The 13,102-nt window shown below is 35.0% G+C and overlaps 2 protein-coding genes across 3 annotated transcripts; one reads left to right on the top strand and one right to left on the bottom strand.

Moving 5' to 3' along the window:
* Positions 4,656-8,408, top strand: LOC109231934 (probable E3 ubiquitin-protein ligase RNF217). 2 transcript variants are annotated; one of them, XM_019397527.1, is made up of 3 exons: positions 4,656-5,707; positions 6,998-7,062; positions 8,059-8,408. In XM_019397527.1, the coding sequence occupies exons 1-3, from the start codon at positions 4,824-4,826 to the stop codon at positions 8,076-8,078; spliced, it is 969 nt and encodes a 322-aa protein (XP_019253072.1). In that variant the 5' UTR covers positions 4,656-4,823; the 3' UTR covers positions 8,079-8,408. The 2 variants fall into 2 exon arrangements, with proteins under 2 accessions (XP_019253072.1, XP_019253073.1); XM_019397528.1 differs by having other exon boundaries at positions 6,998-7,074.
* Positions 11,418-12,853, bottom strand: LOC109232465 (probable E3 ubiquitin-protein ligase RNF217). Its single transcript, XM_019398239.1, has 2 exons — positions 12,246-12,853; positions 11,418-11,545 (listed from the first exon to the last, which is right to left on the bottom strand). The coding sequence occupies exons 1-2, from the start codon at positions 12,851-12,853 to the stop codon at positions 11,473-11,475; spliced, it is 681 nt and encodes a 226-aa protein (XP_019253784.1). The 3' UTR covers positions 11,418-11,472.

Here is a 13,102-nt window from a genome sequence, read left to right as displayed (position 1 = left end):
TGAAATCCTGACTCCGCCTCTATCAGAATGTAATTGGACATAGTGGTGAATGATATAGAAGAAAGTATACATATAGTTATTATTTCACTAGATATCCCTAAAACCTCCCTAAACTATCGAACTTTTTGTAAGTTGCATATTTAAAACTATCGTCAAAACCAGCAAAGTAGTCCTAGTTTATCACCTTCTAGGGAGGGTAAGACCAAAACTTCATCACTTAGTAGCAAAGCCACACCACTCTATACATGGTAACTATTTAGACTATCTAAGTTACAGCCATGGCATTTGATGTGGTGCTTCACCAATGAAAGTATATGACACCTCTCTCTCTCTCTCTGTCTCCTTTGGCAGGTAACGCTTTACAACAACAACAACAACCTTGACCTAGTGAAATTCTACTAATGGGATCTGGGGAGGGTAGGTGTACGCAGACCTTACCCCTACCCCGAAAGGGTAGAGAGGCTATTTTCGAAAGACCCTCGGCTCAAGAGGAATTGGAAGGTAACGCTTTGCGGGGTTAATTTTCTTGATGCTAACATCTAATTGCAGAGGATAACAATCAATATGCAATTGCAGCACTATGCGTTTGCTAGCTTGATTTGGGATCATTTGTGGTGGGTGGGGGGGAGGGGGAGAGGGGGAAGGGGGGGAGTGGAGTTGGATTTTTTAATGCAAGTACTGAATAACTCTGCACATCAAAGCTTAGACATATATTAAAACGATTTTTGTCTTTGTTGAGAAGTGGTCACTTGCTTCTATGATTTTAGTTTTTTCCCTTACTTTTATCGTCCGTTAGACCATACCCTTGAATGCGTTGTAATCTGCCTTTCTCCTTTTGATTTTGTGCTGTTATATGTTAGTATGTCCCTTGAGTGATTGTGCCATAATACAATTGGATAAGTATATTGGAAAATGGGAACTAACATAGCTGTTGAAATACTCTATGGCAGGGGCGGATGTACGTTCAACAAAGCGGTTCATGCGACAGCGCTTTGACCGATTGTCTCTTGACATGTTGGTTATGTGACTTCTTTTTGTCCTAAGAGATTGGAGGTTCAAATCTCAACTAGCAATCTAGCATCTATTTTTGGTAAATTTTTTAGAGAGCCTATGTGATTAAAAGATGTGGTTAAGTAGGATTGAACTCATGACTTTTTCTTACTTAAGATTCAACAAAATTAATGGACTAATGCTATTTCTCGTCTACAAAAATAATAATTAAAGTTATTTATCTCCTTCTTCTATAAATTTTGATGCCGCTCACACTGATTGGATAATAGATGCCTACAGGTGGAAGCGCCAAGCAGCAAATTTCTTTTTCTTTTTCTTTTTCTGATTCTAAGTTATGCAATAATTCCAGTGCCTGTTGTCTACCTGGAGATTATAATTAAATTAGTAAAATTTCTTACAAAATTACATTGGATTAAAATTTGATGTTTGCTTTTATTTTTTTCTTCTGTTTCCAACTTGATTGTGTTAGCCATGAATTTGATGAGAGGAAGCTTAGCAAGCATGTACCTTATATTCCATGTTTTTGTTTTTTTCTATTCTTTTTCTTATTTTATGGTGGGGGAAAGTGTACAAACTATAATTTCTAAATACATATTGTAATTCATTAAAATCTAATCAATATTAAAAGTAGCGTTGTTAATTGCCTTCAACTTAAGTTTTTCATTTTACTCTAAAGGAAATTTTTTATAATCGCACAGATATTATAACACGTTTAAAATCACAAATTTCAAAAAGAAAAAAAATAACATTACACATATCTTATAAAAGACCTTTGACTTTTAAGTCTTTTCTGTTTGAAAATTCACTATGAGTTAACTTTTGAATATTTAACTATTACAATAATAATACTATATGACATTACACCCAAAATGAACACCAGATTTACGTCTCAGCGAACGCCAGGAAGTTTGGGACATATGTCGCGCCTCGCTAGTACCCTTATTGCGATTTTGATACACTTCGGTCTGAGACTCGTCCCAAAGTAAAAAAAATCGCTATTTACCTCCTCGCCCAAAAAGTAAAAAAAAAACTATTTTGCTGCCTTGCCTCGAAACTCGATCCAAAAAAGAAAGTGTCGACGCCCTCTTTTCTCGCGAAATCGGGTTTACGACATTTGAGAAGACAACTCTATTCCCGTGTTTGAATTGGGTTTTTGGAATTGAAGAGTCGCCACCTAATGATTAAGTGCATTAGGACACTAAGAGTTTGAATTTTTGAAAACCAGAGTTCGGGTAAGGGCTAGAAATTATCTCGAGGGGAAGGTGTTAGGCACCCCTCAAGATCCACTAGTGTGGTTCCCGGCCATGCTATGTTGTGACTTTAATGCAAATAAGTATACAAATAACTTCACACATAAGGGTTACAAATAGATACGTAACAAGCATGTTGGAATCAAGGTCTAGATGATCTACAATTTGTTTGAGGGAGGATCTAAATGCAGAAAATTAATCAAGACATTGAATAAACAAAGAAGAAAAATTTAGGGGAAAAAGGAATAATGCAGTAAAATTTAAGAGGGGTTTTGGGTAGTTGAAAAGACAGAATTTTATTGATATTAGACAAAGTCACATAAAGGAAAGGGGGTCCTAGGTTTGTAAAACACATGGATCATCCACACAACACCGGTAATCAATCGTACGCATAGCGTTATCATGTCATCATCATCTCCATGTCTACCCTTCCCACCCCGTTAAGGTATTTAAGCGCGGAATGGTATCGTTACCTACTGTATGCTATTACCCGTCCCACCTATCAGTCCCGGAGGCGTTTAGGACTACTAATCCTAAAAGGGAGGGAGCTTGGCTTTTCAGGGGTTTTAAAAGGATAAAATTCTAGGGCGACAAACAAAACACATAAAGTAGTTAATGGGGAAATAAGAACAATTAAAGGCTCAAGTAGGCCTCCTCACTTAAAGAAACGAATTGTTTAGAATGTCTTACACATACTGTTTAGGTCATTAATTAAAATTAGCGCAGGAAGAATTGATTTACCACATATTTCCCAGATAGGGAGGCCAAATTAGTCCTGCTTAGATGTAGTTGTCGAAAACTGTCAGTTGATTAATTATCTAACTATTTATATGTTAAACAGGGCCTATAGGCATGATATATATTAATCCAGGGACGGAGGAATAATTGATTGCAGAAAGTCATTAGTTATAAGCTCTACGAATGTTAAACAAATTGCCACTGATTTTAAACTTAGGAACGAGTGGCGATCTGATTAAGTTGATAGTTCCTATAGGCATGCTTTCTAGGTGTAACTCATTTTGAGCAGAGATCCTATAGGCAGGTCATCTATATGTAATGAGTTATTTTAACTCCTATAAGCAGGCTTGCCTAATGACAAATGTATATGCAAAGTGCAGGAAGTCCTATAGGCATATTATCTATACAATATGCAGAGCTTCATTATCGATTTATTGCCATGGTATTATTACAAAGTGCATAAAACCTATGGGCATGGTATCTATGTGAAAAATGTAGGCTTTGAAAGTGATAACCCCTATGAACGTGGTTTCTAGGCGAGATGCAGAATTTTAAAGAGCAAATATCCTATAGACATGGTATCTACGTGAAAATGCAGATTTTAAAAGTAATGATCCTATGAACATGATTTCTATGTGAGATGCAGAATTTTAAAGGGTAAATATCCTATAGACATGATTTCTATGTGAAAATACAGAATTTTAAAGAGTAAATATCTTATAGACATGATTTCTACCCCTTTGGCATGCATTCAGTCCCATCCCCTTTCACTATACCCCAGTAGTTATNGGAGACCTGAGATCGTTTTTACATTTGCTGTGTGGATTGCGAACTATTGCACAGTGAGCAGGTTACTTAGGGGTCATTTGGTAGGGTGCATATGAATAATGCTGAATATGGTGTATTAGTAATGCTGGTATTAGTTATGCTTGCATTAGTTATGCTGGTATTAGTTATGCTGACATATTTCTTATTCATTGCTTGGTTTGATGTATTAAAGTATTGCACAATTTCTGAAAGAATTGTTTGTTTATAAAAATGCCCTCAAAACTAGTCCACACTCTAACTTTTTAAAAGAAACATATGTTGAGAAATATTTTTATATGAAAAAATTTTAAAAAACTTATTTTATTTGTCTACCTATATTGTAAAATAAAATTAAATATTTATTTATAAAATAGGAAATATGCTAAGTGTTTATTTATTTACTAGGGATATAATTTTATTTCTCACTATTGAATTATTTTGAATTTGCATTAATATACTAACTAGCATATTTTAATCAAGCATAAATTTTGAAGGACAATTTTGTCTTTCACTAAGCTAATGCATGCATTAAAATCCATTGCATTGCTAATACCATTGTTTTCTATGCATTAGTTATGCATAGGCTAATACCAAATAGGATGTATAACTAATGCTTGCATAACTAATGCATAGGTTCAAAATGTCTACCAAACAATGTATTATTAATACACAAAGCTAATGCATGCATTAGCTTATCTAATGCATCCTACCAAATGACCCCTTAGTACGTATCCGAAGGGTAGCCGTTGCGGGTTTCCTTGGAATTTTCCAAAAAAAAAGAAAAAAAAAAAGAAAGAAAGAGAATTGCCTAAGTAGGTACTACTCCTCCCCTTATTTGGTACTCCTCACTCTCACAGCAAAAGAGGAATCAATATTACCTTTTGAAATCCCAAAAAACTCATCGTCTTCTCCATCACCCAAATCCAAAAATATTAAATACTTTCCTTTACCCTATAATAATATATCTCTGGTTCATTCTTTCTTGCTGCTTAATGCAAATACTAATAAGCAACGGAAATGGCAACTACTTCGGCCGTGAAAATAATAGATATTTCCAACGATGATAATGATGATATTGCAGTAATATATGAAACCCTAAATACTTCAAAGGGTAAAGGAATCATGATTGGTGAAAAATACTCAAGGAAAAGAGACGTCGAAGTTGAGATTATATCATCTTTTTCTTCAAAACCTAGCAGCAGTGGAGCTAAAAAGGTCTTTATTGATCTATCCAGAGAATATCCAGATGATGAAATTCAGTTTTTGGGTACTCAAAATTTCCGAAAATATTCAAATGGTCGCTCAAATTCGAAGTCTATTGATATAGATGATGATCAAGATGATATTTTTACCTGTGATATTTGCGTTGACGAGAAGTCAACGAGTGAATTGTTCAAAATAATGGGCTGTACTCATTCTTATTGCAAAGAATGCATGGCTAAATACGTTGCTTCAAAAATCCAAGAGAATATTTCTCAAATTTCATGTCCTGTTTTGGGGTGTAACGGGCTATTAGAGCCCTATTATTGTCGCTCAATTTTGCCTAAAGAAGTGTTTGATAGATGGGGCGACGCGTTATGTGAGAAAATGATTTTGGGGTCTGAGAGATTTTATTGTCCGTTTAAGGATTGTTCCGCGCTTTTGATTGATGAAAATAGGGATGGAAATTTGGTTATAACTCAATCGGAATGTCCAGAATGTAGAAGGTTGTTTTGTGCTAAGTGTAAAGTTGCTTGGCATTCGGGGATTTCGTGTGAAGAATTTGAGAAATTGAATAAAGATGAAAGGGAAAGAGAAGATATACAACTTATGCAACTTGCTAAAGGGCAAGAATGGCAGAGATGTCCGAGATGTAGGATGTATGTGGCAAGGTCTGCTGGTTGTCCCCAAATGCGATGCCGGTTAGTTAGACCATATGATTTTCATGTTCTATATTTGTGTTTTTTAAATTTTGTATGATTTTTGAAATAATACTAGTTTGAAAGGCTCGTTGGAATTAATCTGCTATAGGATGTTACATTATACGCAACATAAGCACCAGAAGTATTAAACAGAATAGGTATTAGTTTGGTAGTGGTCAGATCTTTGTAGTTTTGGGTGAAAATACTACACCTAAAATGTTTGAGGAGCTCCCCTTAAATGCAGTTTTTTCTGTTTCCATGTTGCAATTAGGGACTGATAAGGCGAGTGGGTGAGGTCTGGCTAGAGCAAAGGCAATTACGAGAGTGCTGAATGTAGTTGTGCTAAATTCTCAACTGAAGCCGCTCTGCCTCACTAGGATCATATCTGCCAAAATTCCCAAATTGAATTAGTTTCGCGACTCACTCCCTTGCCCTCTTCAACTTTACAAAGTGATTTAGCTCCCGGTGTATCTGTATTTGGTATATAATTTCATAAAATAACGTTACTGTATTATAGTTTCATGATCTTTAAACTATGAATTAGTATTTCTATGGTTTCTGTTGATGGTACTGATGTATTGTCTCTTTTGTCTTGTACGTTGTCTTGAGTCGAGGGTCTGTTGGAAACAGCCTCTCTATCCCATTGGGGGTAGGGGTAAGGTCTGCGTACACACTACCCCGACCTCTCACCTGTGGGATTCTACTAGGTTGTTGTTGTTGATTTTTAAGCTATAAATAAGTTTAGGTGATTGTTAATGTTAATGCATTGCTTGTTCTTTACTTGCATTTTTATAGTAAAAAAGAACTATCAACCAGTAATTGATGTTGCAAGTAATCGATGTCGCAAATTTATGTTTATATGTCTGATGTCATTATACGAGCTCTCTGCTGCATTTTTGTTCTGGTAACCAAAAAGAATAAGTACCTAACAATATTTATATGGATCCTTATAGAAATAGTTCATACTAGCAAAACGAATCGTAATATGATGCGATAAATGTCTTTATATTTAAGTGGAAGCAGTTGTTTCCTAAAAGCTAAGATAAATCTAGCTAAGTGAAAATGCTTTACCTTCTCTTTTGTCTTTAATAACCTGCACATTATATTGTGTATAGTAAGTTGGTATTGTCACAAAATCTTCATTCTGATTGTTCGTTTTCGTGCTAAACAACAACAGAGCCAACAACTTGAATACTTTAATTCCACTTATGGCCAATATAGTTTAGTAGAGACTTAGTTTATCTCTTTGTAGCCCAATTCTGATGCATAATTGTTTTTTTACATTTGCAGGTGTGGCTGTTACTTTTGTTATAAATGTGGAGCTGAGTCAACTAATCATTATTGCAGTCGCTGTGGTACTTAAAAACGTACTCCTATTTTGCTTAAACTTATTACTACTGTCTTTTCTTTTTTCTTTTTGTTCCCAAAAATATGAGTCGACTAGGGAAGTAGTAATCTATTTCGAGTATAATGGTGAGTTTTGCTTAAGAGCATCCTCCTCTAATTTTGATCACGTATTATGGTTAGAACATAATTTGGTATGGTGGTGAATACATGGAAACATGTCCATAAATATGCATGTTTATAGTTCAATATTCTTGGAAGAGCCTTCTCTTTGTGCAGGGGCGGCGCTAGAAGCTCGGCTACGAATTCGACCGCACTCAGTAGCTTTGGCTCGAACTATATATTTGTATTAATAAAGTATTAGACTTATTGTTGCATTTCATCTATATTTTGATTGTTAGACTTTGTTACTATTGTCTTATTTTACTGTTGTTGATGTAACGACCCAACCGATTATTTCGAGTTCTGGAACCCCATTCAAACAGATAATGCATTTTCTTCGTACCAGCATTGTATTATATTTCACAGTTGCTCATGACTTGTAATACTAGTTTTGAGGTAGCTTGTATTAAACTTCACTTACTTTTTTCATTATTTTATTTTATGGTCTTCGGTTAGAGATACTTTAAATATGTACAAATATTAAATTTAGAACCCAGTTATTAGCATTTGAAATTGTTGCTCTAAAATTCAGAATGCATAAAGTTGACATCGTTACTCCGCCTCGGATTTTGTGTCCGGAGAAAGTATATTTTGAATTGTTGGTGCGACTTGCATCTGTCAGCTTCTCCTGATATGTTCTCTGGTTTGGTTGTATGCTGGAAATGTCGTATGTCTTTGTGCCATTTCAGGGTAGTGGCAAGGCTCCGCACATCTTACCTTCCCCAGGCTCCACTTGTTGTTATTATTGTAGTTGTCGTCGTCTTTGTGCCATTAGAAATTTGTTATCTTTTTTGGTAGAGGAAAAATAACAGAACTAATTCTGAGATGCTCTTTGGAATTTTCAGGTACATTAGACAGATTGTAGATATCAACAGGCCAGGAGGCAAAAACTGCAAATGCGCGATTTGTTCTACTGATTTTGTTTTGACTACTCTTTTTATATCCTCGTAACTGGAGTGCTTGGATTGCGGATTAGGTATTCAGAGTTCTCCGGCCTTAGCAGAAAACTGAAGAAATAGCTGAAATCTGTACTTAGAAATGACTGTTTTCCAGATTTTTTTGGTTATTAAGTTCGGCTGATTGAAGTACATTTTGGATCTGAATGTAGGAGATTTTAAATTTTGGTAGCTTCTTACCTTGAATATGTGGAACCTCAAATTTGAAGTTTTCCAATTCAATGAGCAGGTTATCCCAAGCTTATAGTTGCAAAATGACTGACATAATTCATTCAATACAACTTGTCCGCAGGGGCGGAGCTAGAAGCCTAAGTGCCGATTCGGCTGAATCCACTAGCTTTTGCTCAGGCAGTGTATTTGTGTTAAAAGATTCATTAACTGTGCACGTATATTAAACTTAGAGTCCATTTAGTAGCTCTTAAAATAGTCGTTCTAAAATTTTGAACCTATAATATCCTAGCTCCGCCTCTGCTTGTTCGTTGAGAATTCTTATGTATATTTGGTAAAAATAGCACGGTATAGCCAGTTTTCGGACTGGTCAATAAAAAATAGCCAGCGTTTACCAAGTCAATGAAAAATAGCCACTATTTTGCTGCAATAGAGACCGGTCCAGCATAATATACTGGAGTTCGGTGCACTTGTGTATGAATTCTAGCATATTATGCTGGACCGGTATACTTTGCTGGCTCCAGTATAATATACTAGAGACTGGAACACCAGTGCTCCAAACTCCAGTATATTATACTGGACCAATATACTTGCTGGAACTCCAGTATATTATACTGGACTAATATACTTGCTGGAACTCCAGTATAATATGCTGGAGTTCAAGTATACTTATGCTGGAGTATTTTTCGGGTTTTGAACAGTGTTTTCGCTCAGATTTATCTTTATATAAAAAGTGGCTAAATTTCGATTACTTTTGAAATTGGGCTATTTTTGAACGACCAGTTGTAAATCTGGCTATTTTTAAAATTTACCCGTATATTTGCAGTTATGCAGGTCTAGGAAGACCTAACTATCACGAAAGGGTGGTGGAGTGGTATTGTTATTTCTTTCTTAACCAAAGGTGTCGAGTTCGAACTTTGGGAATGAAGTCCTCTTTGGTATGTAACGCTAAATCCCCCATAGTGGGCCTTCTTATAATAAGAAAGTGGATTAATCGAACCAATGAGTTCCGGATACTAGATACTTGAAGCCAAATTAAAAAGAGAACTAGGAAGACCTGGAATTCCTCAATCATAATTCAATTAAAAAGAATTGACTACCTGACCAATGTATAGTTAGATTGGTTGCAAACAACCTATGCTGTATACAGAGGGTCACCGACACCCGTAAAGTTTGGCAAAAATTTCATGTATACATGTATATATCTTTAGAAAATAGTGATATATTAGTAGTGGACACCTAATATAAAATAGATTTTAGTTGAATCCAAAAGTGTATCTCCGATATTCAAATCTTGGGTCCGCCTCTGATTGCGTCAGATGAATCATTGTTTTCCAACCAAATTCTGCGCCATGAAGTAGCACTTGGGCTATTAAAGTTGATAAGAGAAGTATAATGAAGGTATCTTTACACAAATTGTCGTCCATATTCGTTATTTAATTTTTCTAATCGTATACATAACTTATACGTTAATTATACACAATTATACACATATAATATATAAATTATGCATATATTATACATTTATCGGCTATTTTTAGTTTAAGTGATTGGATGGATGGCTATTTGGGTTAATTCTTCTATAATGAAAACTGTCATTGACAACATAAAGTGCAAATTTCCAAATTTATTGTAGTAATTTTCAACAGTAACATCTTTAATGGTATATTTAGATTCAATTTTCAATGTAGCTTAGCTTTAAAATCTTGGGATGTTGTTTATGAAAAAAAAAATTTATTTGACCTTCGTTTAAACTTTTATTTTGGATCACTTGATTGCAGAAAGTAGGAATTGCATCACATACAACACAAATAAAATATTCATTCTCTTTGTGCATTGAACAAAAATATTAAAAAACTAAAAGAAAAAAGAGAATGAATTAGTCGTCCACATTCTTTACTTCTTTTTATTTTAGTTCTCTTTAATAAAAATCTTGATTCCGCTACTATTATATTGGCTGCTTGGAGCACTAGCTGTAACCATCAATATTTCCGATGCATCATACAAGTAAAATCATTTATTCTTTCCTTCAATTTTCCACTAGTCAATTATCGCATTTTATTTCATTTATGAAGTTACAATCTTACTAACGCTATTAGATGTGCCTATTAAATTAAAAAGGTCAGCCTAATATACAAAGCATTCAACATTCATGCAGAATTCAGGAAATTAGGATCGCACCTCTAAGGGTGTTATGTAGACATGTATCTTAATGCAAGTATTAGTGACTGTTTTTACGTCTTGAATCCGGTCATATAAAGACGTGCTTATTAGATTAACTAATGAAATTTAGCATCCGCAAATTGTAAACACAATGATATTTTGGATCTCCAATTTGTATGGGTCGAAATCTGACTACACGTGGGGTTGACTAAGTTGTGGTCGTATTCATAAGACATCATAACAACGAGCATCTCGGCCGCTGCCGGGATCGAACTATCAGAAAGCCAGTACGGCGAACCATGTGTCGTGACACTTAAGGGGAACGACCCAACGTACAATCAATAGATTAAGGTATTCTGGCTAAGAACCGTTGGATAAAAGGGAATACTTGCTATATATATAGGGGGAAGAGAACAAGAAAGGGGGGGTTTTTTCTCTCCGTCAGGAGAAAGAGGCAGAAGAACCGGAGAAGGCTGCGGGAGAAAAACAAGAGAAGTTTCGGATCTTGGCGGCAAATCTTTATAATCATCTTTCCTGAATCAATAAGGGTAGATCCTGCAACTGTTAATGGCCTTCCTTCTTTTCCTTCTTTATTCCTACATTACGAAACAGTACATCAAGAATGTAAGCATGTCATTTATTATCGATATCTTTTATAAATCTTAAAAGTTCATGAGCTTGACTATATCTTATTCTCTTATTCGATGTGCTTTGATCTAGAGTTAATTGTCCGTGGCTATGATTTATCCTCTATTTTCTTATTAATTAGTTTAACAAAAAGCTTAATACTTTTTGGTCAAACACAGTTAAGTTGTAATAATCATATGATAAGAAGAACCTTTCAGTACAACTGATCACTATGTTACAAAAACAAGTTCAATTTTCATTCTGGACTCATCTTTTTCAGAACAAAACGTACAGCAAAAAAATGAATAAGAAAAAAAGAGACCTTTAAGTTTAAGCAAATGTCTTTTAAGTACCACAGTTACTGCAGTAATGATCAGTTGAGTGAGCTCCACATTTGTAACAAAAATCACATCCACACCTGCAATTTTAAAAGACACCATTTGAAAAATATAATACTAACAGAAATATCAATTTAGAATAAAAAAATAAAGCCTTAAAATAATTACATCTCAAAATTTAAAACCAACTGTCAAGCTGAAATTATAATTGTAGAGTGACACCTTGTGCAATATTCTGACATAATATTTCACCGACGCAGGGTCTATTGAAAACAAACTCTCTACCTTCACCGGATTGGATAAGGTCTATGGATACACTATCTTTCTCAGACTGCACATGTGAAATTACATTGAATTTGTTATTATTTGTATGATATTTCACTGACCGTAAATCACTTTTTTATCCATTTAATAATATCAATAGGAGGAAATAATTAAAAATAATATTCTCGCACAAGGTCCATGCTAATCTTCTTAATTATATTCCTAGTTTATATATCATAGCTTACCGCACCATGGGCTAGCTCAGACACCCACGGGTGGAGTACTACTTAGTCAAGTAGAAAGTCAAACCCAAGAGTGCGGTAAGCCAGGATCGGGTTAATACTTACGATTCGGAGACCAAGTCACAGACTACGACAGCCTGGTATTACTAAGCTCCCGCTATGCGCGGGTTCCGTGCAAGAACGGGACTACAAGGGTTTATTGTACGCAGTCTTATCCTGCAGAGCTCATTCTCTAACAAATAGAAAAACATGAAAATCATATTAACTAACTGACCTGCATTTCATTTGGGCACAACCTTGAGACCTTCCAACATAAATCCTACAATTTGGACATCTTTGCCATTCTTTACTCTTAGCAAGTTGCATTAGTTGTATATCTTCTCTTTCCCTTTCATCTTTGTTCAATTTTTCAAATTCTTCACACAAAATTTCTGAATGCCAAGGAACTTTACACTTAGCACAAAATAACCTTTTACATTCTGGGCATTCACATTGAGTAATAGTAACCCAAATTTCACCCTTAGATTCATCAATCAAAAGTGCAGAACAATCCTTAAACGGGCAATAAAATTTCTCAGACTCCAAAATCATCGACTCACATAATGCGTCACCCCACTTATCAAACACATCATTAGGCAAAATTGAACGACAATAATATGGCTCTAATAACCTGTTACACCCCGAAACGGGACATGAAATTTGAGAAATGTTTTCTTGGAGTTTTTTGGCTATGTAATTAGCCATGCATTGTTTGCAATAAGAATGAGTGCAACCCATAATTTTGAACATTTCACTTGCAGACTTATCATAAGCACAAATCTCACACGTAAAACTATTATCATGGCCATCTAAATGAACAGACTTTGGACTTGTGACTTCCATTGATGTTTAGTTTTTTGCGTTAAACCACAAAAATGAACCTTAAATTAAACTAGGGTTAAGTGACCCTCACGATTTCAGAGGCAAATAAAGATTCTTGAATTTGGTGATAAAGAAGATAATACGTTTTTTTTGGGAATTAGAAATTGTGAACCTTTGAACTTCTATGCAAAAGCTTGTTTTCAAAACTCCCTCCGGTCGACTTTAATTGATTTTTTGGCTTTTTTTTTATGGTCTACAATATTTGATTCT

Source organism: Nicotiana attenuata, chromosome 9 (assembly GCF_001879085.1).
Source record: "Nicotiana attenuata strain UT chromosome 9, NIATTr2, whole genome shotgun sequence".
NCBI lineage: Eukaryota > Viridiplantae > Streptophyta > Magnoliopsida > Solanales > Solanaceae > Nicotiana > Nicotiana attenuata.
This window is presented reverse-complemented; position numbering and strand designations above follow the sequence as displayed.

Excerpts from the sequence above, each read along its gene's own strand:
- LOC109231934 (XM_019397527.1), top strand. The coding sequence starts at position 4,824 with ATGGCAACTACTTCGGCCGTGAAAATAATAGATATTTCCAACGATGAT. Across the intron at positions 5,708-6,997 it reads TGTCCCCAAATGCGATGCCG|GTGTGGCTGTTACTTTTGTT; the intron begins GTTAGTTAGACC and ends TTACATTTGCAG. Across the intron at positions 7,063-8,058 it reads TCATTATTGCAGTCGCTGTG|GTACATTAGACAGATTGTAG; the intron begins GTACTTAAAAAC and ends TGGAATTTTCAG.
- LOC109232465 (XM_019398239.1), bottom strand. The coding sequence starts at position 12,853 with ATGGAAGTCACAAGTCCAAAGTCTGTTCATTTAGATGGCCATGATAAT. Across the intron at positions 11,546-12,245 it reads TGTGCCCAAATGAAATGCAG|GTGTGGATGTGATTTTTGTT; the intron begins GTCAGTTAGTTA and ends TTAAAATTGCAG.